Genomic DNA, 26714 nt, shown 5'->3' on the forward strand with positions numbered 1-26714 from the left:
GCGCGTCATTGTCAAGAAACAGAACCTCATCGACCGTTGTGTGTTGTTTCGCTTCCTTATGAAATCTTTATTCCATTCCGTATATTTTTCCGTACAGTCACTTTTTACACTTTTTCGAATAATATTTAATTTCGCTATCTATATGTAATTATCGATTCCCCCTTCCCCCCGTACCCCGCCTTCCCGCAAACCCCGAAAGGTTATCTTGCTGCTCTTAGACTCTCTGCACTGTACTGCATATGTTGTTCGCGGGAGGGGCGGGCAAGGGGAGCACTGTTGCTTAAAGGTAAAGTTGTGCTGCGTATAGTCTAACGATATTTAATAGTCTTGCTAATCCTCATATTATGGAAACAAATGAAACATTTTTCAATGAATCGAAAATGCTGCTTCTGCTGCTGCTGCTGCTGCTGGCGCTGGTCCCGCACTAACGAGCCAGGCTAACGGCTAGAACTCTTCTCAGCACATCTTCTGCATCATCAACGGAACAGCACCGAGAAAACCGTGAGGTCAGGTTTCAGAAGTGCTATCGATGATGCTATCGGCTGCCGTATCCGAATTCCTTTCTTTTATATCCCTAACCACTGCCTTTTTCTTGCCGTTCATATCATACTACAGAGAGAGAGAGAGAGAGAGAGGGAGAAAGGGGGACAAAGACTCCTTAAGTGAGGAAGGTGCGCGTGTCCGCCACGGAGACAGAACGGGAGCGAGGGCTTACTAACCGGGGAGATGGAAACTGTTGGGCGCTACCACCGGTTCTGATAAATAGTATGATAATTAATAAATATGTACTCACTAGCGCCGCTCCTAACACAACAGTCTCTCTTAAAGTGTAAACTAAATCCGGCATATGCATCATGGCGTTTTCTCGCGTCCTTCGGCAGTAAAGGAACTGCCTTTACCATCCCCAATCGCATCGCTCTATCGCTGTTCTCTGGCCTGCTGGAGGAGTTGATCGCAGAACGCCACCCTCCTCCGATCCACAGAAGGACCGGTTGCGATGCCGCGTTAATAAATAATTTGCACCTATACATAACCATGGGATTTGGCCGCCGGTTTGGTTGACCATAAACTGGGGGGCGGGGAGCCAAGTAAGCAAAGGGGGAAAAATCTAAAACTCGATGGCACACGGCACACAGCACTTGCATCGGACAGGACAAGGAAAAAGGGAGGGGGCGCGAGCGCGTTGAGGAATGTATAAACTGGCACCGGGTGTGTCTGTATGTGTGTGTGTGTGTATGTGTATCTACTACTTCACTAGTGCGCCCCTCCGGATGACGACTCAAACACTGGTGATCGTGGGCGCGGCCCCATGTCGTCCGGTCGTCTCCAGCTGCTGCACCTTCTTCGGTATCGCCTCGTCTGCGGTCGCATTGTTTTCATCCTCGTCGTACTTCAAACTCTCGACGTCGTTCTTGGGATTGTGCTTCACACTGTCCGACTGTTCGGTGACCGTGGCGTCGGCCGGTGAGTCAATGTCCAGCAGCGACCGGACGGAGGATGCCGACGCTGAAGCCGATGCACTCGTCTCGGACTTTTCCCGCTCGCCACCGTCATCATCGTCATCCGCTTCGTCTTTCTCGGATTGCGCGGCGGCCTTCAATGGGGCGGTGGCCGTAGACGTGGACGCCGAACCTTCCTCCAGCGAACCATCCACATACTCGTCCGAGCCCATCTTCAGCAGGTGATAGGATCCCGTTGCTGCAGCAGCACCAGCAGCACTACTGCTGGCACCTTCCCCCGATCCACCATCTAGCTCTTCCTCGGAGGAGTTGGCACTGGCACCGGTACGATTGTGACGTTCCCATTCCGGGATAAGAAGCGGTTCACCCGGTGACCGGAGCTGTGGTTTCGGATCTTCCTTGAGCCACGCAGGAGAGTTTGAGGTTTCCTCCTGCGACGGTCCACCGGTGGCACCTTCCGTCGATGATTCCTCTTTGTCCATCACCGGTCGAACCGTCGTCGTCGTCGTCGTGGTGGTACCGTTTTTGTTACTCGTCAATTCCAGCACCTCGGCGAGGATACGGTTTTGCTGCTTCTCATTTTTGACTGCCTCTGGAGCGGCGGGTGTCTGATGGTGCTCCATCTCATCGCCCATCTCGTGCGCTGCCTGATCGCGCTGCGGTAGACTAAAATCCTCCGGTATTGGCTGGAAACCGGGCTGGATGAGATCGTGCTCATCGTCCTCGATGTAGGTTTTACCGTGCGTCACCAGCTCCTCGGCGATCGGGACATGGTGATCGCGAGTGACGTAGGTAGGGCTTCCCGGAGTCGATGCTTCCTCTGCTGCCGTTGGACCTGCCGTTGGTCCTTGCCATTTCACTTCCTCCGAGGAAAGCGACGGTTCCTCGGTGTAGAAGTGTGTATCGTAGATGGTACCATCACCGGACGCGTCGGTACTGAGCGAGATCGCCAGATCGGAAATGGTGGTACTGCCTTCATCGGTGTTGATGTACCCATCACTGCTACCTGTCGGCGTAGCGGTGGTCTGATCGGCGTCCTTCCCGACTGCCACCAGCTTGGCCGGTTCCTTCGATGGAGCCATATGCAGGAAGTCTTCTTTACTGACCGAATCCAGCTCACTGGAGACGGTGGCATTGACGGTGGTGTCGTTGGCAGCGCCATCGGGACCCTCAGTATACGGCTGCGTATCGTAGATCTCTTCCGAAGTCAAATCCACCAACTCCGTGGAGACCGGACCGTGCCATACGGTCTCGTACGAACCGCTCGAGTCGGCCTGCGTCGAAAGCGTTTCCTGTTCCTGCTCAGACGCCTGATGGAGCTTCAGCTTTTTCGATGATTCGCGTGTGCCCGTTTCGCTGGCCACCGGTGATCGCTCCGTATACATCTCCTGATCGTACACACTGTCATCCTCACCGCGCTGCAGCCCCTCAACTTCCTCCACCTGGATGACGGTGATCGGTTTCGGTTGGTTGTGATCCACGATCACGAGCTTATCGCCGATCTGCACCACGGCCGGTAATCCGTTGTCCTGCTTCGATGGTTTCTTGGCCGTCTCCCGATCCCGATCTTCGTCCTCCTCTGTCGGATCACTCGTTGAAGGACTGCTGGCCGGTGCCTGGGTAGTGGTGATGCTGGTGGGACTACTCGACGGTGCCCAAGTCGATCCGTCTGCCATCTCCTTCACACTCAACCACTCATCCGATTCCGATATGGCACCACTGGTGGAGGATTCGTTCGATTCTACGCGATTCTCGGCCGACGTTGCGACGCCCTGCCACTGGGGCACTCCGGATTCGTTGCTCGCCGATGACGTGACGTCGTTCGTATCGCCGCGCCCATCGGTCGTCTCGGTGTGGCGAACGATTTTCGTCCCATTCTCACCATCATCATCCGGTACGTGTACGTCGAGATGCTCGAGATTGACCAGCTCCTCGCTGTGCGGCAACGCGACCGATGGTTCCGGTGTCTGCGGTGGCCGATTGTCGGTCAGCCGGATCTCTTCCGCTTTGGTGATTTCTTTGATCTTGATACCGAGCGGATTATCGTGCGAGGGCGTTGGCAATATCGCCGCCGTCGTCGTCGTCGTCGTCGTCGCCGCCGCCGTGCTCGTCGTTGCTGTCGTCGTTGTCGCCGATGCACTAGCGGCGGGTGTAGTGGATGGGGATTGCTTTTGATGTCCGGTCACAAGATCCTCCGTTTCCGTGGTGGACGGGGCGCCGCTTTGTGCCGATCCGTTCACTTCATTCGTTTCCTGTTTGCCGTGGCCGGCTTCACCGTCTTTCGCTCCGCTGGATTCCGATAATTTAAAGTGCTCTGTGGAAGGATAGAGAGGAGGAGGTTAGAGCATACGGCTATAGATGTAAGGGGCTGATCCAGCAGACTGTAATAATACGGAAGGCAGGCTGCTACTAACCCAACGGTGGACAATTGTCGTACTCCGGGCAGCATCGACCAGGGATGTACTTGGGATCGCAATCGTTTCGCTTGTAGCAGCTCACCTCACTGCAAGTGACCTCACCGCCTGCAATCGCGATTAGGGAATCGATTAGTAGTAGTAGTAGTAGTAGTAATCGAAGTGTTGATTTGATGGATGCCAATTTTCGTCGTTTTGGAATTCATAAAAAAGTAAAGCCGGTTGACATGGTAGTTGATGTCAATATCGGATGCTTCGTGAATAGTAGATCAATTCAAGATATGAAAGTGTTAAAATATTTGAATACTTTATCGTTTTGAGGGCAATTAATCGTATTAGCTCCCCGTCCATAATATATTAACAAAAAAAATCATATTAACCGAAATAAGGCGATAGAGAACTAAATTTATGTTGAAATTGGTAGATTGTTTAGATGAAAAGGAGTAAAAATGTTAAATTACCTTACAAAATCGATTATTATAGTTTAATTGTATGTTATTTGATTTACTTTATGACGAATCTCATTAATTTATTATGTGATTGTCTCTAATTGATACTTTGCAATCGATTTGAGTTTATATTTTTTAAAGCAATGAATGTAGAGACGCGATTATAAATTTATCTTCCATTTTTTTTCATTTCATGATTTGAAAGACATTTTTAAACTAATGTCTTCATTTTTCACGCAAAATATTGCTGAAGAATGATTCTGAATAGGTATATTTAAATATAAGATAATCATTCCAAGCAAGTGCATCGAATTGAGTAACAACAAGAAAAAGTTCAAGCAGAACCCTTAAGATGGTAAACTCCGATCAGACTAGACCACTGGAACAACGGGATCTTACCCTGGCAGTAACAGGAACGGCACGGTGTGTTGGGATCGAACAGCTTCTCACCGTTGGCGTACGTTTTGCCATCCTTCTGGCACTCTGTAAAGACGGAGAGAAGAAAGGACCATAAATCAGTCAAGCTGCTTAGCCGCGGCCGTGGCCGCTCTCGATCTGGATCATCACTGATAGCGCCACTCGTACCGCACTGAAAGTCCGGACAGCATTCGCCGGTTTTCTGGATCGCTCGGCAACCGTGCTTCTTCTCGCACGAAATCGTCGATCGCTCAACGTACGATCCATCGTACAGGCACATATCACTTCTTGCTGCATTTGTCGTCGTCGTCGTCGTCGCCGTGGTCATCGTTGTCACCATCGATGTTCCAAATGGCATTCCACGGATCGGCCAAGAGTGTGGGTGTGTTGGTGTTGCGTGGGCAGCAGTGCAACCAAAGTGCGTGGTGGTGGGAAGGTTAGCATGCAAACGGAAGGAATTTTAATGAAAGTTTTCACTTTTATTAAGCCAAATTCAGAGCAGAGCGCAACGACAATCAACGACAGCGGTCAGGCGGAGTGGTCAGCGAGTAAGGTTTTCTTTCCCGCTTCCTTTTTCTGAGGCACCTCGTTTCGTTCGTTGTTGTCGCACGTACGCACTGCTGTGACCAGCTGGTGGCGCTAGCCGGTACAACCGATGCCGGCTCTGGGGGGCCGATGGCTCTGATGACTTACCGACAAAGTCTGCAGCCGGAGCGATATCGCTGTCGCCGGAGGCTTCAGCTGATGATGAGCTTTCGGGGACCGAGGCGGGAGCGGTGGCGGCTGCCGCTGCGTTCGCGGCCGAGTTTTCTACATAAATCTCGCGGATCATACGCCGCGATCGGATCACGGGACCTGCAGGATGGGAAGAGGGGGAGAAAACAGATTATAGAGTTGATCCGGCGGCCAAGAAAGTGTAACGGATGGCGGTTTCTGAAAATAAGTCTCTCGTTAAATGCGCTATTGTTTGCGATTGTTGCTAGCTAACAATTAATTCGAGTTTCATGCAGTAATTGGCTCAAGAGCGAACTGATAAAGCTATCACCAAACGGTACTTTTTGGTAGAGATTTTCAGTATTATTTGCCCTTTCATTGACCATTACGTTTCGACCGCTTTTTTGAAATGTTTTGAGGATTCTATTCCACCTAAGCAGAATTCCGTAATAGTTTTATAATTTCTGTATAATCAAAGTATTAAAATTACTCGCAGTGGTGACAATAATTACTATCTTAGCACGATTCTCGCGCTAAGCAACCGTGAAAGGGTACATTTGCATTTTTTTTTTATACACTTAAAGTTACTGTATCATTTTTTGGGAAACATCACTATCACTCTGCTTCTTTCTAACTGTTAATGACCCACATCAATAAATTTAATGGACTTGTAGGTATTCTCACGCTATTCGTCGTATTAAATATAAAACATATCACATCAAAATTAAGCTCAGGGAACATCATTCCCTGTACTATGTGGCAGCTTTATCAGCTGGTTGTTATTCCATTTTCAGTCAATATTAAAACAAAATTGTTCATTAATTACGATATTTTTTGACAAATACTTCAGTTAGAAGCATTGAAACAACATTGTCGTTGAGCTTTGGTAGTTATCATTCTCAATGGCACAGAAGACTTCAAGTAATTGCATATCATTGCAAGTATCATTGCTCGCTTGTAAAATAACCATGTTTACGATTTTTTTGATTAATAAGGAATGATTGCGTCAATCTCAAAAAGTTCATCCTAAAAACAAAGAAAAGAAGGAGACAACGCATTTCGCACAAAAATTGTCGGCATAGAAATGCTCACGTAAACATACGCCTTCCACACAATTCCTGGTATGTGTGATATACACTTCCAAATTAAAATATGATCTTGAACTGCACACGATGCCTTCCACACCAGCGGTCAACCGATCTGCTGGTTACCCATGCTCCAGCATCCCACAAGAGCATCACAACGAATCTAAAAAAAGGAACACTCAAGATGACGATTTCAGCGACCCCCTGATTGGTTGTTGCTCTCGTTAGAGGAAGCAGGAGGAGGAGGAGGAGCAGGAGGGACGAACATGAGGATGAGCCGAGGTGATCATTAATTGAAATTAACTGAGCACAAGTATCATCAGTGCCGCGGGTACTTAATTCAATTCCGAGTGGAGCCTCATTCCGCACCTGTCGATGAGCAAACCATCCAAACCGTTTGCCCGGCAGTAATTTGGAATTTTAAAACAACTTCCGTTTGGAATTCTGTACATATCAGAAATTGGCAAATGATCCTCCTCGAACAACGGCAGCAACAGTAACAGCGTTGGCACGAAAGATCCGGTTCATCTGTTGTCTTGTCCGATCACGATGATGAGTTCGTTCTTCCTGAGTCTCCTGTGCTTGCCTGAGGTAAGGCCTGTAATTTGTGTTCGTCTAATCACAATTACGCGATGATCGTGGTCCGGTAGCCCGTTTGTCATTGCCCCAGCCCGGTGAGGCCCTTCCTGGCTGCCCCCGGATGCCCTGCCCCTCATAGCTAAGCAATGAGATCATCGTCGGGAAAATACTCGACGCTAGCCTAGGACCGCTCGTGGACTTTTGCAGAGTCACAAGCTGCTGAAGCGGGCGAAGCATAGGCAAAAAGCAGCTACGCAATCGGCCTTCCCCCCACCCTCGCGTTTACCTAGGATACTGGCCACATCTAAGCATTACAAAAAGCCAACTGGCTTCATTAACACATTCCTGCGGTAAGAGTGCGATCACGATCTCATCAACATCCTATCAAGCGGATGATTCAGTTCCAGAATGGTGCGGTGCTCATTCGTTCCGTTCGTTCAGCACGCGGTGGTCACTCCGGTGGTGTTCTTCTTGTACGCTTGCTGGTCCGCCCGGTTTCGCCGCTCGCCCGGGAACTGCATTTCATGCCACGATAATTATTTGCCCAACAAACGACCGATGGACATGATACGCTTGTCTCGTCAAATCCAGCGTTCATCAGCGGCGCAGACCAGCCTGCGACAACAAGCGTCACTTCCAAGCGCGAAAAAGGTCTGAAGCCTACCGGCACCATCCCGGCGGCAAGGAGGTAGAGACAAAAAACAAATAGACAAACAAAAGTCGCGAGCTCATTCTCTCGTTGGTGTCCGGAAAGGGGTTGCGTTTCACACGACTTTGACCATGAAGCCCATGCAGAAGCCTCCTCCAATGGCACAATAGTCCGGGCTAACGGGCTTGACCAGCAAGTGATGACAAATAGATTTGCACAAACAACATAGTGTGCACTTTTGTGCACAGCAAGCAAGCCAATACAGAACAGCGGCGAGGACAAAGGCGAGACTGTCCTAAGTCGCAGGACAAAAGTGCAGATGCAGCACACACACCCGGAGAATGGGTGGGTGGGAGAATGGGGGGGGGGGGGTGTCGAGTGATGCGTGAGATTGATTTACGTTCGACACCTTCGTCTGTAAGCTGCGGGTTCCCTCTGTTGTGCACATCGGAGTGACATACGGGTGGTCCTTAACTCAACCGACCATCTGCTGCCTCGGTGACGGGCGCGAAAGGCGCATTTCTTCCATCCATAGAAATAAAAATGCGCGAAGACAGCGCGAGTAGTGTATGTAGAATGAAGGGCACACCCCAGGGCACCCACACGCCATGTTTACCAGATGCAAACGAGGCAGCTTTCAGGTGACACATAGACCACACATCAAACGGCACTAGCTGACCGGCCGCTTTTGTTGACTTGAGCTTGAAACCTCTGGTACGGACGCCTTTTTTTCCCATGAAAATGGTTCCGCGTTTCGGTCAAACATACACACACACACAGACCCCAGAGAAAACCTTGTCCAGATGCTTCTAATGCAAGTGCACCTGGCAAAAGAAACTCCCAGGGACTCGGTTGCTCCTCGGATTACCGCGCCACGAACCATCCTGACATTATCACCCGGACAATCGGGTTGACAATCGGTGTGCCCTTTACATCCTGGCCTGTCCTGGTGCACTGTGGTGCATTTCACCTTTGGCCCAAGATAGAAATGTGCCTGGAATGTGTATTGACCTTTCGTGCTGGCATGCAGCGGCCCCGTGTCATCGTCCTCACCGTCCTGTCTGTGATCGTCGCTTAGTGATAGAAGCCCCGAAATTTGCATAATTTGCATAACCGCCGCCCCGGACCGTTCCCTTTGTTGGCCAAGGTTAACAGGCCAGTAAGGAGGGGGGTGTTGTACCCACACCCTTTTCTTCTACGCTTTCTATCCGCACCGCGCGCGCAACTGCCCTGGTGTTCCGTTGAGGAAGGTTCAGGTTTCAAAGTTTTGCTGTGTTGGTCAGGCGGCGGCAAATAATGCTGATCGGGATCGGGAACTGGAAACGGGTTTCAATTCCTGTTCCAGGGCACACGGGCACCGTCTGATTCGAGGAAGTTGTTGCTGCGGTGCTGCTTGCGTGCTGCTTGCAGGCTCGTTTGGCATCCTTGACGTGGCGTGGCGCGAAGCACTGTAAGTCCGGTTTCGATTGGAGGCATTGAACTTGGAGTGTAACCACCACCAGGTAGGCAACCTGGTGATGGTGATGATGCAACCATAATGCTGACATTATGTAAAGCGAAGACGTTATGCAAAAGGACACTCCGGTATCTGGGACATTCGAGAGAGAGAGAGAGAGAGAGAGAGGATGAGACGATCTGCTGCAATCAGAGGATACAACGGCTACACTAGTCAGTCATACAGACAGTCACTGTGAGCTGATGAGGTGAGATTTCATGCATAACACTTCGCCATCGAGTGTCCATCGATGTCACCAATAATGAGCAACATTCCGACAACTCGCCCTCGTCCTCGTGCGGTTGTCACACGGGCGAATGGCATTTTTTTTTATGACCGAACGGGCCATATCAACTGGTCTGATCATCATCTGCGTCATCACCTACGCCGTACTGGTGGAGGAATTTCCGATTCGCTGCCTTTGGGCCTTTTGCGGAATTCCTGGCAACCTGAGGTATCTCGGAATATCCGATCGTCGTTTGCGGAATGAGTTTATATCCCCGGGTATACCGAGAAGTCTTGGTTAGGGGGGAGTAAACCTTCCACTTAACATGTCAAAACGGCATTGACTTGTTTTGCCGGTTGAAGGTTGGTTTTGCTGTTTTCGGGGCCGGTCGATCGAACGATCGGAAATACCGATCCCGCGACCTAGCCTGAAGTGCTTCTAATCACTTCTCTTCCTCCTCCTCCTCCTCCAACGACATCAATTATCCTTGATCATGATCATCATCATCCCCTGGTGCGTGTGCCGTCCACGGGCAGGAAGTGGATCGAGCACCTTGACGATTCCCAAGGTACGAGTACCAAGAGGTAACGCCGCACCGTGTACCAAGTAAGGCGTGATCGTGATCGTCGTGGTTTACCGGTGACATTTAGCCCTCGGGTCCCCGGTACCGGACGTTCGATCGGTATCCGCTTGAACCTTGTTGTGCGGGCGTGACAATGTTTCAAAATTTCGGTCGCAACCCCAACCGACCACCGGCCATTATCGGCCGGGTTCGGTCCCGGCCAGGGGATGTGTGCGCTTTGCAAACGTAATTAGCAAACACGGAGCGTACCAGTCCTCTGTCTGTGCTGGTGGAGGTTCGAAGGCCAACGAAACCATCGGTTTCCGATCTGGCCACTGCTGCCGCCGCTCATCTTGTCCTCTCCACCTCGGTCACACTCTCGAGGGAGTAGCGTGGTGGTGGTCATCAACCAAACCCAACAGACTGCTGCATAAATGACGAACCATTCTGCCATCGGGTGGTCTCGGTGGTCCCCAAAAGTGCGCCCCATCGCACGCCGTACACAAGGTCACGGGGCGTGGAACGTCCCGTACCGTTTGTCCATTTTCGCAAGCCGCAAGCCGGCCGCAAAGTTGACGCGGACAGCGAGCGACGAAGGGTGGACGCCTGGAAGTAGGCGCGCCGGGAGGGGGGTTCGCGTTCATAAATTCTGCCGGACAGCATTATGGGTCCGGTTTGACGATGGGTCCGGGGTACGGTTCGCGGTTCTTGTGCTAGTCCGCACTTGTCCCCCGACCTAATGGCGACTAGGTGTGGCGATAAAAGCGGATAATTACATTCAAATTAAACATAATTCAAAGAAGCGCAACGTAGCAGCGATGACTTATGTTTGTGCCGCTTACTAGAATGTAAATTATCCCCTTGAGTGTGTGTGTGTGTGTGTGTATCCATCTGATGGTGACATTGAAATTACCCTTTCCTGAGGGTCAGCAACCAATAGCAGCAGCAGCAGCAGCAGCAGAAGCAGACTGTAATGGAGCTGACGTTACGATTTCCTTTCAAAGAAGACGTCCAATAGCTCGGTTAGACGGTTCTACAGCTCAGCAGTTCTTCCAATTAATTGGATAAAAGGCGCACCGTGTCTCCTCGCCCTGAGCAGCTGATAGCAAAATGGTTCTTATCTGCGATCGCGCACCGACAACGCCGAGAATTCGAATTTCTCACCCGCACATCTAACACGTCTATCTAGCGCGGCTATTAAGTTGTTTTGAGGCTGCTTCCCCACGGGTGTGTAAGGCTCTCGCACGCTATCACGTGTGAAACCCAATGGTCAGCGGCTTGGCCCTTTCTCCACACGGCACGAAAGGTGGCGCACCAGCCAGCTGGCACCTGCTCCACATAAGCTCCCACCCAATCGCGTGATATCGTAATTACTCACCGGTCTGGACGAGGGTAACGGCAAACAGTAGCAGCAGCAGCAGTAGTACTGTAGGCGATTGAAGTATCGTCGTCGTCGTCGTCGTCGTGCCCCGTCGACAGCGTGTCGATTGGCGGTGGGGCCACTGGGTGCGAAGGTGTGACGTTGAGTGCGAAGTTCGCCTCGGCTTATCGTGCGGTCCCATCTTCGTTGAGCCTTTGGGTTAAGGTGTCTAGGCGCCTGCACTGGCCGGACTGCGGACTGTTGTTATAGTTGATCTGTGGAAATCGAGAGTAACAAAAACGGATCACGGGGTTAGCATGCAGTTCTCTAATAGGACGCACTCAGGAACCTGCAAAAGACGAACGAATGAAGCAATCCGGAAGCGGAGGATTCCGATTCCGGGGGAGGTTGCAGCGGCAATTAAAGTCCATCATCTCCTCCGACCGCGCTCCGCCCCCTGTCCGGACCCCCGACGGTCGATGACGGTGAACTTGAATGTCGCGCAATGGCCAGGGCCAAGGGTGCAAACGGTGGTAGAGGTGGTGGTGGTGCACCACGGTAGCAGCATTGTAAAGGAGTGCCATTTGCAGACTTACACACACACATACACACTTCTCGAAGCCAGTTGTGTCGTGATACATCCCTGCCGTAGGTTGCCGTAACCTTGTACCCAGAAGACTCCGAAGGAGTGGTCGGATATCGAAACCGACTCAACTCCCGTTAGTACTGCTTAGTAGCGGCTGCTTTAGTTAGCATGGCGCAGCAGCGCACAACGCAGAACGCGCACAATGGACCCGAAAGGACCCCGAAAGGTCAAGAGAATTTATTGCCCACCGGTTCTCCAGCTCTCCTCCCGACACACACACACACACAGGGCAGGTCTGGTTTCAAGTTCACCGCCTGGTCAGCAGCAGCAGTAGGGTATTTGTGGTTTTGCAAGGTTTCCTTTCGGATGGTTCGCAACCGGTAGCCACCAGACCAGTACCCCAGGCCAGTACCAGGCCGGTACTACCCAGTTGTGCCGTTATGTTCTGTTGCACCGGCGCTTGCTCCCCGCTGGAATGGAACCGCCTTCCGGAGCCCATCATTAAGTGGCGATTTGGTGGACGGACGCAACGGTTGATGGAGCACCGGCACGCGGATGGTTTATTATGTCACATTAGCTGACGGGTTTTACATTATTCCAACTTCCTAAATGGTTTCGTCCGTGGGATTGTGACGCTCTTGTGTTACCTTTACCTGCTCCAATTGTGCTCGCTGGCGAGGGAACCAGCAGTGTCTTGGGAGCAGAAAGCAGAAGTGATGCTTAATCTTCAATTGAATGGAGGAGGGTTATCTGATGTCTTTCGTTATCCAACCAATCAAACCCCAAGCCCCCTGGCGGTGCCCATAACAGTGCCGCTACAAACACTACGTCGCGTTGTTATTTGTCGCGTTGTGGTTTGTGAAAGTGAAAGAAGAACAACGCAGCTGCGGCAGTAGATGAGCAGCGTAAATGGTGAACAGGCTGCAGCTCACCTACAGACAGACAGACAGACAGACAAATAGTGTGTAGTAGGTACGCCACACGCGCACGTTTTCGGTTTCCGAAGAGGACCACAAACACAATCACAAACCGCAACGCCGGAGCAAGACGGAGGGTGAGGGTGGAAAACTGAGCAAAAAGTAATACGTAGAAAAAGAAGAAACAGAACGTGCCACTCATACCATACCCCCTCTTCCCCAATTATCAACAAAACAACGGCATAAAAAGTGAAAATCTAGGTCAAAACCCTTTGGACTTAGAACGATCTCTGCATCCGCGTGGCCAGACCAAGCCAGCCAGCCACAACCGCAACAGGGGGTTTGTAGTGACAGAGAGAAAGAGAGAGAGAGAGAGAGTCGGGGTACCGCGTGCAAAGCCTATACTCAACCGGGGAAAACCGTTAAAAGCGTGCGAAGTGTGGAGTAGATAGAGTCGGTTGTGCAGTGAGAGTGATTGTCTCGGGCAGAGGTATCACCGGTAGCGCATCAACGGGCCTTCCAAACAACTCGGTAAACAACTGATGGAAAACTGCCATGGTGAAAATGCGAGCAGAAGCGCTCAAAACCGCTCAGCCACCGACAGCGCGAAAGAGAAAGCACAACAGCTGAGTGGTTGAACGAAATTCACTAACCGTTTTTGGCACAATCGACAACCGTTTGTTAACAACGCGCGGAGCACAGCAAAGCTTTTGGGGCTGAAAGGGATGGCAGACAAACACTCCGAAGATGATCGAAGACGGAACTCACGCGGTTTGGTAGCTAACGGCCAACACAACAAACACATAAACGCGCCCAAAGGCGAGGGTGTTGGAGGGTGGGGAAAAGGTTTTGGTTTTTCCTTCATTTTTTCACGCTAAAGAAAAGCTGCTTTCAGCCGCGGTACGCGGTACGGGTATGTGGAACACACACATAAATCATCATCCACGACAGGACCGAGAGACAGGGCGCTTTAATGGGGAAGCAGAAAGTGAAGGTATGCTTTGTGGATCAGGGAAGCACATAACAATGGAACTACGACTTTTGTTTGGTTGTGGATTGTCGAAGAAAAATGGAAAAGACAAAAAGGAGCAAAGTGAACAAAATAAAAACAGCCAAGAAAATCTTAGAGACAACGAAAGAAAGGAATTGAAATATAAAAACAAACGAGAACAATGAATGAGTGATGGAAGATATTTAAAAGTTAAAGTGTTATTAAAAAAATATAAAAAGGTTAAATGGTAATGCCAAACAGTAAACAATAATAGGAAACGTACAACAGCAATAAGAGCAAGCAAAATATTAAAGTGATTAAGAAATATTCAAATTTCATTCAAAATTTCAAATTCATGAAATCATCGAAAACAAATACAGCCATGTAAAAAATATGAAAAAAATAATAAAAGGAATCTCTTTTTCCAAACAGTAACATTCATTGGTGAATTAATTATAGAATTAAAATTAATGAACAGTCACAATTTAACAAATGTGCAACCCAAAACCCACAACGAATATGAGAACTCCCATCAATCTCACCACACTATCAGTTCAATCCGTTACTTAATCAAACTATTTGCTCTCTTTCCTCACAAGAGACCCTCACGTTCGCGGACCCTGTGAACCCTGGTGTGCGTGCCTTAAAAACTCACGGCCCAAAAACTCCCCGTTATGACAACCCGGCAGATGATTGTTGGTTCGATAAAGCTAATGGCACCACGACACAGCACTGTGTGTTTGCGAATGTCCTTCCTTCCCAAAAGCATTGTTACTGCGAGTTTCCGGAGACGGAGCGCGGAATCCGATGCATGATTAGCAGCCCCTTCTGGGCTGAACTACACAACAAACTATTCACAAACTCCGTCCAGAGGTCTAGCGAACACTAGATACGACAAAAACACGCTTTTAACGAGTCGTACGAATGTGCTTAACTCTATTATTACTTTGCTTAACGTTGTTCCACACCGTAATGCTGTGTTTTTTTTTTGTGTGCGCGTCACACTGACGTGGTAGTTCTTCGTGGAAGCTCAAAGTTGCTGCATACCCCTCTACCAGGCGAATCAGGAACGGAAGCACAATATTATTCGCAATACGCCACCAGCAGCACAAACAACAAAACAAACGCACCTAACGGAACTCGCATCGCCCGGAATGGTTCTACAATGGTGGCCACCGGTACACCTGCACGGAAGGTTTCGGTAGTGCTGCAGTGTGGTGCTGATGTTGTTTCGATGAACCGATGATGATGATGAGTCCTCTACGACACACTGCGACGAACGTCTGGCAACGACGGTGAACGTACTGACGCACCGGCGTTTCCGCTTGTAGTTATGCGGGCGGTCGGAAGAGCACCGAACAACGAGAGAGCGGAATTCGCTTGGTATTGCTGCCGCTGCCGCTGCCGCTGTTGCTACTGCTGCTACAGCTGCAAGGTCAACGCTATAAAATCGCACGGAATGCACGAATCGAGGATATGCTTGTCTGCGTCTTACCGTGGCCACCATGTCACTCGCGGTGCCTAGACCAGCTCGCGAGTGCCGGCCGGAGATGGCTCTGCAGCGCATTGCGCACACACTTTACGCATGCACGCACGCACGCACGCACTTGAGGTTCGCGGTCACGTACGCAGGTCACATCCACACACACATGATGTGTCTACGCTGAAGCCGCAGCTCTCTGGGGGGCCTTCTAGCGTTGCCTTGGCATGTCTCTCGTGCCCATGATGTCGCGCCTGGAATCCGAGTGGTCTTTAGTCCTTCTCATATCGGTCGGCAGTCGACGATAAGAACATCCGAAACAATGGCCTCACGGGGTGGTAGCTTCTTCTGTCAGATCCTCGCGATGGAATGGCGGAACGACAGATTAGGTCAAATCATAAACCGTCCGACCGACCGACCGACCGTCTTTCCATAATAGCTGTCTGGTGGCATTAATTGCGTTTGTGAATATTTCAAACACCTCGGAACAACCTGACAGGTTGGTGGTGGTGGAGTTGTTGTTTTCAAGCTGTTCCCCCAAAAGCAGGAGGGAAGACCACGGGGAATAGAATCGTTCCACGGTCAGCGATCGCGAGCTTCCAAAGTGAAAAATTGCCCACCACTAGCACGAGCTGGGTGAGCATTGCGATGACGATGATGATGATGTTGATGTTGCTGATGATCGCTCAAATGGCACTGGAGTGGCACTAGAGTCTTGACTACACACTCCATTCATCGCTCAATTCATTCATATTCAAATGGACGCGACGCCTAGACGTTCTGCTTTTACTGCTGCTGCTACTGCTGCTGCACTTGACTCTTTCGGTTCCGTTCCGTCAAGCACACGACACCCTTGTTGTGTTGCACCCGCGTGGTGCCTTCTTTGCATACGCATCGCATCGTCTATGCTCAAGTGCACAAGCTCAAGCTTGTCAACGAGTTCGTTGTTCTTCTTCTTTCGGCGAGACCATTTCGCCCGTACGCTCATGATCATGCGCAGCAAAAAAAAAAAAGAGGTGCAGTGGCATCGAGGTGCGCAGCACGGTTTTGACCGGCGATGCATAATTCAGCAGCATGCACGTTGCTGCTATGCTTGTGGCAACATCATCACAATCGTGTGCACGTGCCGGACGCTGGCTAGTTATGCGCGCTGCAGTTAGCTAAACGGATGCGCGTTTTGTGTCAAAATGGATGCCGGAGGTTGGTGTAATGGGCAAATCGAACAAATTAAGGATAATGCATTAAAAAGTTCGCTGAGATTGGTTCATTTGAATTATTGGAAGATTATGCGATGTGAGACTCGGGTAATTAATCTCTTTTTGGTATCAATTTGATATTCTGCTTGGGAAAATGGATCTTGCAATACACAATAGCTCAGCAACTGCCTTAGATCCTCGACACAGATCCAGGCAGTCGATCCAGAGTCCTCGACACATTGGTAGCAATAAGAAGCTACTAATCTAAAATACAAAGCTCCAATCTTCTGATAAATCCCTTTCATTGCTGTGTCTCGGCCACTAGTTCTATTTCCGTTAATAACCTTTTCACCCACCAACACGTCGCATACGAGCGAATGCACCGAACCAGGTGGTGGTTGTCTTCATGCATTACGCAGTCGATCACCAGTCGACAGAAGCGACCGGGAAAATCAATAAGCACGCAACGAACAGGACACAGGACCGTGACATTTATAGGTCGACTGTTGCCGGCTCAATTGCTGATTCCCATTGCAGCTGATTACACGTGTGCTTCACCTCTCGCCCCTATTAATCATCGATTGACCATCACCTAGAAACGGACGTCTGCGCAGCCCGTGCCCGCCGAGAGCTCATCAGCAAGGAAATGAGGAATTTATGAAGACGTTCCCGCCAACGCCCACGACCATGGTGAGGGGGCAAATTTGCTTGAGGAATACCACCAGCATTAGAAGCAGAGAAAGGAGCCAATCGATGACCATTGTCTGTGGTGTCAGAAATGTCTGGTCGCGATAGGGCTTTATGTTTTCGGGGCCTTACAATACCAAAAATAGAAATACGTTTCGGAATATTCATTCATTGTTAAAGGTTGCGCTGGCGCTTATGAGGGTTGCTATCATTGCTTATCATTGGTGCTAGTAATGCAGGGAATGTTCTGGATCAACACATTTCTCCGTCGGAAATAGTTCCTGGAGAATGTAAGGAGCAAACATTCTAATGCTGTCATCACAAAGGCGTCACTAGCTGCGTACAAAGGCCAACAAAGGCTAGCTTTTGTGCTGAAGTGGATCCAAAGATTCGCCAATTCCTTCAAGATATCAAAGTGTAAAAGATGCACGAATAGACCTTTTTAATTTTTTATCTTAGCCGCCTATCGCCCAACTATTTGTTCACGTCCGAAACCTTCCGTACCCGGCACATAATGATGGTTCTTTTGGAACAAATATTTACGTTTAGCAACTATAAGTAAACATTGCTTTATGGACACAGACGTTGAGCCAAAGATAAGAGTAATACGCGAATTCAGCAACCGATATCAGCTCGATATAATAGAACATTTCCAAAGCAGATAACATTGAAAGGTTCCAGCATTACTGTAGAAAAAACGACACTTTTTCCTTCATCATTTGAATCGCAAACCCGATGACAAAGTACTAAACAACACTGGCTCCCCCACATGGCATGACGAACCACACTGCCGGGACACGGCCTGATGCCCAAACAAAGCTGGCCTCGCAGAAGATTCATTATTGAAGCAGCTGGTTCCGCAAAGGAAGGCGATAGGAGACGATGAGTCAAGCTAATCGAACCGACCCAATCATGCTATCATCGGCCTGTGGCCTCCATAGCGGCCTCCGAACCCAACGACGAAGAAGAAGTTGCCACCACCACCACCAAACCGTCGTGCGTTGACGCAAATGGCGCACAAACCAAACGGGGCACCTGAAGCTGCCTCAAATTATCGAGGCGAGGAATTAATAGATACCGTACCACGGAGCACCACGGAGTTTGGAGACCGAAAATTGGCCACATTTTGAATGCATTTCTTGCGTTCGCATTTGCTAGGTCGACCATTGCGGAAGCATCCATTTTCCACCGACACACACGCGCACGCGCACACTGCGACGATCGATCTGCAACGATCTGCACGTCAATCATCAGACCGAAATGAAGAAATTTCTCGCAAACGCGACAGCAATCGCCCGAGCGCCAAATTAAGCGCCATTTTTATCAACCACAAGCGGCTGAACGTCGTTAATTCAATTTGGCACCTAATCGATCGATCATTTTCCGACATTTCCGTCGAACGCAGCGGATCCCAGTGCACGAGATGTGCGCCATAACATTGCGCAACACATTGACAACATCACCACATGGCCACATGGCCGGTGTCGAGATGCGCGATCGCGGCTGACCGTTTCGTGAAACCATTTCGAATGCGAAAAGAAAACCGTTACAAACCGGCCAGACACCGGCTGCTGCTGCTGAATGGGTTCCGTAGTACGCACCGAATGTCATTGGCCATCACCGAGTGGTGGTCATCGTCGTCGTCGTCGTCGTTGCGCCCCAAAAAAGGGAATCCACGGCATGACGGCATGACGGCATGAGTCACTGCGGCGTAGGTCGTCGAAAGAACGCACCTAGAACGCGCGCCCTCGCCTTTCGCGTGTTCGAAATGTGCGAAGAGCTGAAGAGATCGAATCGAACGCGATCGACGACCGCAACGACGCCACGACGACGAACCAGTTTCGATCGCGCTGCTAACGGTGCCCAAGGCGCAGCTCTGCAGTTCACGATACAACTTTTGCTCCGCATTCCGGCTCCGCATTCCACACATTCGGGAATGTGTGTTTGGCCTTTCTTTTCCTCGCACCGGAACCGAACCTTCCTTCCTTATCGCCGCCGTCAAGCTACCTGCAGTGGCTGCTGCACATCCCTTGCCACTCCGATCGGTGCTGTTGTTGTTGTTTGCTGATCATTTTTGGTGACCTCTCTCTCTCTCTCTAGGGGCTGCTGTTCCGCCCCCGAAAAATTCCGGTAGCCTCCGGCATCGGGGATTGTGTTTTATTGCCTCTTGGTGCTCGGGCACAACAACCAAACCCCCGTGGGAATCTCAACAATGATGATGATGATGATGATGACGACGGTAGCAGCCAAAAAGAAGGCATTCGAAAGAAAGAAAAAAAACAAATCGAAGGCATTCCCGTTCTCCTTCAGGCCACACCTCAGGGATGGCCGGACAGGGGATACGGGCTCCCTGGTGGATGGAATGCCAGGTGAGTGTGCTGCGAGGAGGAGCGTTCGATCGCTCGATCACTCGAAGGCGAAGAACAACCGTGATGATCGAAGCATTGAAAAAGAACCCAAAGAACGCGTATAAGCATAAAAACAGACCACAAAAACAACAAGCACACACATGGGGCACACTCTGACTCACTGGCACTGGCCAGACCAGGCCGGGATGCTGGCCTGATGCCACACAGGGAACGAAACGCCAAAGCATAAGGCGAGATAATGAGCCGGCTACTGGGCTACAGTGCTGGCTACTGGAATTAGAATAGAACGGGCCGTTCGGGCGTGCCAAGATGGCTCGATCGGTCGTAATGCTGCTGCTACTGCTACTGGACCACATGCTGATCGCGGGTCTTGAACACACGCACGCACGCGCACAGTCGTATGCATCACCATCAGCCACCAGCGGTCAGCGGTCGTTAAAGCAAATTATCCGTTGTTAGAACCCATTCCCGGACCCCGCAACGGCGATCGCGCTGTTGATGCCAACGACAACAACGACGACTGCAAAAAGCCACAAGACACGTTGCACGTTGCGCATCGCCACCATCTGCTTCTTCTTCTGCTGCTGCTACTGTTGGAGCGTGCGCCAAAGAACGAAGAAGTAGCGGCAGCGGAGCCGGAGCGGAGTACCTTTTTTTTTGTCGATTTGAAGCCGGACGCTCCGGATCACCTGGGGCATCTCACTGGGCGCGAGATGCGACTACTGCGCAGTAACCGACGAACGGACGGACGGACGGCCGGCCGGACGCATTCCTCGGCGATGAATCAGCGATCAGCGATGAGTTCGTCCGACTTCTTAGTCCCGATACCGCGAGCTAGCGTTAACATTGTAAAGGAGTTGGCCTCAGTTAGGCTCTGGCAACTCTGACGTTGACGCGATCGCACCGCCGTCGAGCGCCGTCAGCCTTCGAAACTCCATTATCGCGCGACCAGAGACCACAGACCGGAGAACAATAGCGCAAAGCCTAGACAACTCGATGACAACTCGGAGCAATTAATGTGTGTGCGATTTGTGAGACACCACCTGTAGCCTGCCCTCCTCTCGTTCCCTGAGCGAAAGGAACTGCATTCTCTTGGCAACTGCGGCAACCGCCCGTTTGCTCCAGTTACGGGTGCGATCTAGCGCTCGCTATCAAACTCAAGCAATGCGCCAAGGTGGGCAAACTTTTGGACTAGAGACCTGAATTTACATCCGAATTGCAGCGACCTCGTACGTGCCGGCTCGAGGAGCACTTGCACGGTACTTGAGCTGCAAGTCCTAGGCGCATCCTCGTTTCGCTCGATTGATAGTCTAGCCACGAGAAAGCGAAGGAAAGGTGGTAGGGTAGGGTAAGGAGGAGCGTGCCGCTACTTAATGCATGATTCTGAGTGTCCGACGAAAATGGAAGGCCACAAGACAACGCACCATGGCCTGGCCCTGTCGGATGATGATCTACTTCTACTCTGCAACGACGGCATGCGACATGACGACTGCGATGGCGACTGCGACACATCAATCACGGAATGCCTTCGGATCCGCCGTGCACCTGAGCCCGTGAAACGTGGTTGTCGACGGTGATTTGTGGCAAAGGTTAGTGCCGGTCGTGTCGTGGCCTTCTGCCTTTCTGGTGTGCTGGCTCGGCCACGCCGTGATGATGGTTCTGCGTTTCGATCAACCCCTTATCATTCGACCTCCGGCAACCGATCGCTCCGGCTTAATTATCGTCCGGAGTGCATAGAAAACGGAGAGCGGGAGGGAGACTGGAGCTCGGATGCAACATTTTAATCCTCGCCCTCCCTTCTGGTTAGGCGCTAAATATAGCGAGCGCAATTTGCTGCGCCTACCGCGAGGTCATTACCGCTACCTGGGCCGGGCCATTAGGTGTCCGCGTGCGTCAGCTAATAGAACGCCCGGCATTCCGAAGCATCTTCTTCTGGAGTGACGTGCATTGCAGGGGAACGGGCTAAGACCGGACTGCGGCCGGAACGCGAAATTATCGTCGATCGCATCCTTATGGCCTGGCCTGGCGCTCTTGGGCTCGAGCCAGAAGGAGTCCGGTGCAAGATGCATGGAATGTGATGTAATGTGTTGCGCAGCACCGTTGCGAATGGTCCGGACCGCCGCTACACACCGTAACATCATCATTATCATCATCCTCGTCTCGTCTCGCCAGCTGAGTGTCAAGGATCTGGTGTTCTGGCGTGTGCATGTGTGTGTGCTGTGCTGTGCTGTTGCCTGGCTGTTTGGCCACCAGGTGTGGCTGGCAGGCGTGGCAGGCCGAGTGCGTGTGAAATGTGGCGTTGAACCGAGAGAAACGGTGACGGCGACGGTCACGATCGCGACCGCGAGCGCGCGCGCGCGCAAAAAAAGGCCCGAGATCGCATCTTCAACCTGGCTGGTTCCAAAGGTACCAACCCCCAACCTCTTCCTTTTTCTCCTTCTTCTTCTTCTTCTCCCCTTGCTTGTTCTTCTTCTACGGCAGCTTCTTCGGACCCGCAATTATCACATAGTGAAGGAATCAATGAACTTTCCGCCCCAAAGGGAAGGGACCAGGCCAAGATCCCGAACCCGTTTCGCCCCATTTCGCGCGGGCGCGGACGCGGGTGCGCGACCCCCTGATCGAGAACGGGTCTGTGTCTGTGTGTGCTGGGCGTGCATTTGCCCGTGCTCCGTGCTGCCCCTGCTTTGTGGACCAGTTGGTTTACGAGTGAAGATGCTAGAGCAGCACGATGCGTCCTCCACCATCGCCGCCGAACCGATCTCTTACATAAATCGTTGAGGTAGCCACCGCCGAAGTCGCTGGTGCCGTCCCGATAAACTCGCGACGAAGAATGAGACAAGACGAAGAAGAGCAGCACCAGGGCTCGTAAACCAACCATGTGAGGTGTGGGGGGAGGGGGGCTGGTACGGGTCTAAGATTGCAGTAGCCACGAGAACTGAAGGTAATGGTGATGGCGATGGTGCCGGTCGAGGTGGTGCCGGGCTGACTGATTGCCGTAATGATATGTGATGGTGGTGGTGGTGTTGGTGGATGAGGTCGAGGGGGGCCTCTTGGCATCTCGGTGCGCAGATGCTGATGCTGATGCTGATGATGATGATGATGCAATGCACAGGATACTGAACTTGAACTTGATCGTGGTGCAGTGTGCGGTGACTGGCCCTTCGCCCGTACGGTTGTGGCCAGAGCGTGCCGAGATAGCGGAGCGGATTGGTGGTCGAGCGTGCCAGGAATGTCTCGAAGGGCAGGTTGGGCTTTCGGAAGGTTTCGCGACGTTCCTTGAGATGGACTTTAATAAGTAAGGATGCAGTGCTTGTGCTTAACAAACTAGGAATCGTTATTCCATTCGACCGCTCTGTGGCATGCCATCGAAGAAGGAATAAACTCGATTCTCTATCTCGCTTATCACTCCCTAAACATCGGCATAATGGAATGTTGGATGCAGCAATTATGAAGCTTCATAGCAGCTCGGTGTACGATGCTGTATCGTCCTTCGCACGTGCCGCAGTCCAGCAAACCCTTACGTTACGTGCTGAACCAGGTTAAAAAACCAGTCCCATCATCCTCCCATCAAGAGAGTTGAGCGTGTTCTCCTCTCGAGCTCGCGCTCCACTCCCAAAAACGGAGCGCATGAAGCGCGCCGTTAATGATTCAATAAATGATAAATTCGCAAACTCCCCTGCTGCTGCTGCTGCTTATGGTTGTTTCGTTGTTTTTGGGTTGGCCGTTATGTAAAAGGTGGAAACAACGAGCACATGGGAGAGGAGCCAACAGAAGAGCCACCGCCCGGACACAAGACAGAAGAGTGAAAGCGATAGCCGAGGATGGTGCTGAACCCCTGGCTGGCGGCTGGCGGCTGGTGTGCTGCTCGTGTTTGCGTCCGATTTTCCTCGGATGATGAAATTAAAGTTTTTCCTTTTTCTGCATTGCATAGCACACCAGCACTCCGGGGACGGGAGTACGGACAGACACAGACAGAGCCAGTCAGCCTCGCGTCAGACCAGCATCATCATCAGCGTCAACGGACGTGTTTAGTTCCTTCGGGCATAGGGGGCGATGGGCGAGGACTGGCGCAGGCTAGAGCTGCCGTAGTGCAAGCATGCGATGGCGTTGTGCCGGTTCGTTCATTCTTGGTTGGTCGTTGACACCGTGGCCCGGGTCTCGGTCGGGCAGAACTTTGATGATTTCCAATCCGATTATATGCTCGCTCTGTGTGCGCTGCTTTCGTTGGAGTACGAGCAATGTGCTTCGAACTATTGGGTTGTTGATATGACTATGTCAAGCTTATGCTTTATTGTATTTTAGCATTATTAGAACATTTTTCTTCCAAGTAATGCTTATTAAATAGAATAGAACAGATTCTCAACTACATCCTTTTCCCCGTTCCTCAAGATATGTTTCAACATAATGCATTCTCCGGCAAATGCTGGCAGTTCCTTATCATCCGGGGAGCCAGCAAGCCAAAGCATCGATTCGATTTCATTTCCCAATTTCCCAGTTCCCTCCTTGGCCCCAATTCCCTGACAAAACACACAGAAACACCCCAGGCCAACCGGAACTGGAACATCGAACATCGATATCCAATTCGCGACGAACATCGACACGAATTGCCACTCTGGCCACTCGGTGTCTAGTAGCAGTGGCAGTAGTCGGTGTGACGATTTGTTGTTATCTTTCTCCCGGAAGGCGATCCAATCGAAGTAAGCCACTCCGAAGAGCCATCGTCGAGCTGGCGCGAATGTCGGCCACGGCGACGACGACGAACTGTTTGCTTTCCATTTTCACTGGCACATTTAACGGAGAGGTAAGAGAGGAGAGGGAGCGAGCACTCCAAGGGGAGGGCACATCAGTAACGGTGCAAACCGACGACCGATACGTCAACTCCGTTTTATCGGAGGTTTTGAGTTTTTGGGGCCAAACTCCGCCAGAGCGAAACGATTGGACCGAAAGCCCGCAAACAAAGAGGTAGTCCTGGGAAGGACTCGAAGAGAGCAACGGTTGCAGCACACGCACTACCACCAACGGAAGGGATGACGGAAAGGGAACATTTCACGGTACGAAACTCCGGGTTTCCTTCGAGCGACCGGCTTCCACGATTAATGTTTTCCCCCTTTTTTTTTTCTCTCTCTCTCTCTCTCTCTCTCTCTCTCTCTCTCTCTTTCTCTCTCTCTCTGTCTGTTACAATTGGCCACGCATCGGAGTCCGAAGCAAGGAACATACCAGCAAGAGCATGCAAGAGAAAAGGAAAAAGGGAGAGAGGCACCTACTTGCACCTAGCAACCAGTGCCGACGCCACCGCCACGCTTGAATGCAGCCGCGGCGCACACACACGAAGGGGCACGGTGGAGCGGTAGTTGGGTGTTTTATCGATAAAATATTTAAAATCGCGCATAACTTCGTGTGCCAGTTCCAGCAGCATGCCATGCCAACCAGCTAGGACACGCTTTTCCTGTCCAGGTGTTCCATTAAATTTCCACGAACGGACGATACGAATATTGATACGGATTGTGTCAACTTACCCCGGGGAATGCCAGGAAACGAAGGACCGACAACGGAATGAGGATCACGAGCAAATTAAATGCTGCTGCGGTTGCTGCGGTTGGACTTTAAATTCGTGAAAATCGAAATCTAAGGACGCCAAGATTGTGCAAAACCGATGTTGCAGCTCGCACCAATGCTGTCGGTGGCCGAGTTAGCCGAGCTTAAAGACGAATTCTTGTGCCCACGTTTCGTGGTCTGGATGGCGTTAGGTGGCCGGAGACTAGCATAAATGCTTCGTTGATGTACAAACTACTCTCACCCCCCTTCGAAAACGTGCGTTACTTTTCACTCACTTTCGGCACCCGTCGTGGTACACTACGCTACACACAAGAAGCACAAACACACACGAATAGCCACGAACCAACGCTCACGAAGCTCACGCTGGAGTGCGCGCGTTTTCACTGATTTCCCTTTCAACACACCTGCGAACACCTTCTCTGCGCGGGTCTTCGCGGGTGTTTCGTACACCCGCCGGCGTCGTCGTCGAATTTCTTTCAAACACCGTTCGCCACGTTACCGCAAGTACCGGGCACAGCCTACACTGACCAGACCAGACAGCAGGCCTGGCTAGGATCTCCACGAGGTGCAGTTCGATCGGTGGACGATGAGCGTAATCGCGGTTTAGGATGCAACGACTTGAAGCATTCCAGAGCAAACCAGAGCGTACATGCAACACCACAAAACGGATTACGAACCGTAGTAGATAGTACAAACCCCGCCTGGGGGGGAAACTATTACACTAAGAAAGCACAACGGTAACGGAAAGGGATTCGATTCGAGGAAATTCCCATCAGCTGCACTTTATACAGTTCTCTGTGTCTATTGCACGCACGCACGCGCCCGCTACAAAACGGTTTGTTCACGCGGGCTTTTGGGGGCGGAATGGCACCGAGCGATCGGTTTTATACCCGCCGAACCAGCGCACCGGCTATCACACCACGACAGTTTGAAACCAACCACTGGCTGGAAAAACTTTGTACCTTAATAGTGTTAAAATGAAAGGGCGAGGGAGGGAGCAGTATCGAGAACGAGGGATTGCATTTTTCCAGAACATATTTTTGTACTATTTGAGCTAAAAATTGATTAAAAGCATGCACGGTTTTTAGTATAATCCACCGCCCGTAACGTACCGTAACGTTTTTAGTTACTCACACATACACGATTCCCACGCACACCTCTAGGCACAGCGTGTACATACACGCTGCTCGAGATTTTCGCTCGAATGTTTTGCACTATGCGTTCGGTGTGGATACCTTTCGGTCAAAATTAACGTAGTTTTCTCGGAAAGGTCCACGGAGTTTTCACGTTTTCCTTCCAAGAAATTCTGAGGACACAATGAGAATGGTAGTAAAAAATTAAAACACCAATCCAAAGCCAACAAGAACCTTTCGTGCGGTTAAGGAAACATCAACGGCAGTTTTATAAAAGACTATAAAAGTATTCAAATACCCCAAACTACTAAACCGTTCTTAGTTTTGTTTTTCGAGTTCCTGAGAATTCTTTTAAATGATCGATATCGAGATGTTGTCGCGGGACACGC

At 50.8% G+C, this 26714-nt stretch overlaps 1 protein-coding gene across 1 annotated transcript; it reads right to left on the reverse strand.

Moving 5' to 3' along the window:
• Positions 1–46: 46 nt before the first annotated feature.
• LOC125950496 (mucin-19-like) lies at positions 47–26036 on the reverse strand. The gene is made up of 7 exons (XM_049678549.1): positions 25153–26036; positions 11429–11685; positions 5434–5595; positions 4909–5031; positions 4723–4806; positions 3875–3982; positions 47–3774 (listed from the first exon to the last, which is right to left on the reverse strand). The coding sequence occupies exons 2-7, from the start codon at positions 11610–11612 to the stop codon at positions 1280–1282; spliced, it is 3156 nt and encodes a 1051-aa protein (XP_049534506.1). The 5' UTR covers positions 11613–11685; positions 25153–26036; the 3' UTR covers positions 47–1279.
• Between the last annotated feature and the right edge of the window lie 678 nt (positions 26037–26714).

The sequence above is a fragment of the Anopheles darlingi genome, chromosome 2 (genome assembly GCF_943734745.1).
Source record: "Anopheles darlingi chromosome 2, idAnoDarlMG_H_01, whole genome shotgun sequence".
NCBI lineage: Eukaryota > Metazoa > Arthropoda > Insecta > Diptera > Culicidae > Anopheles > Anopheles darlingi.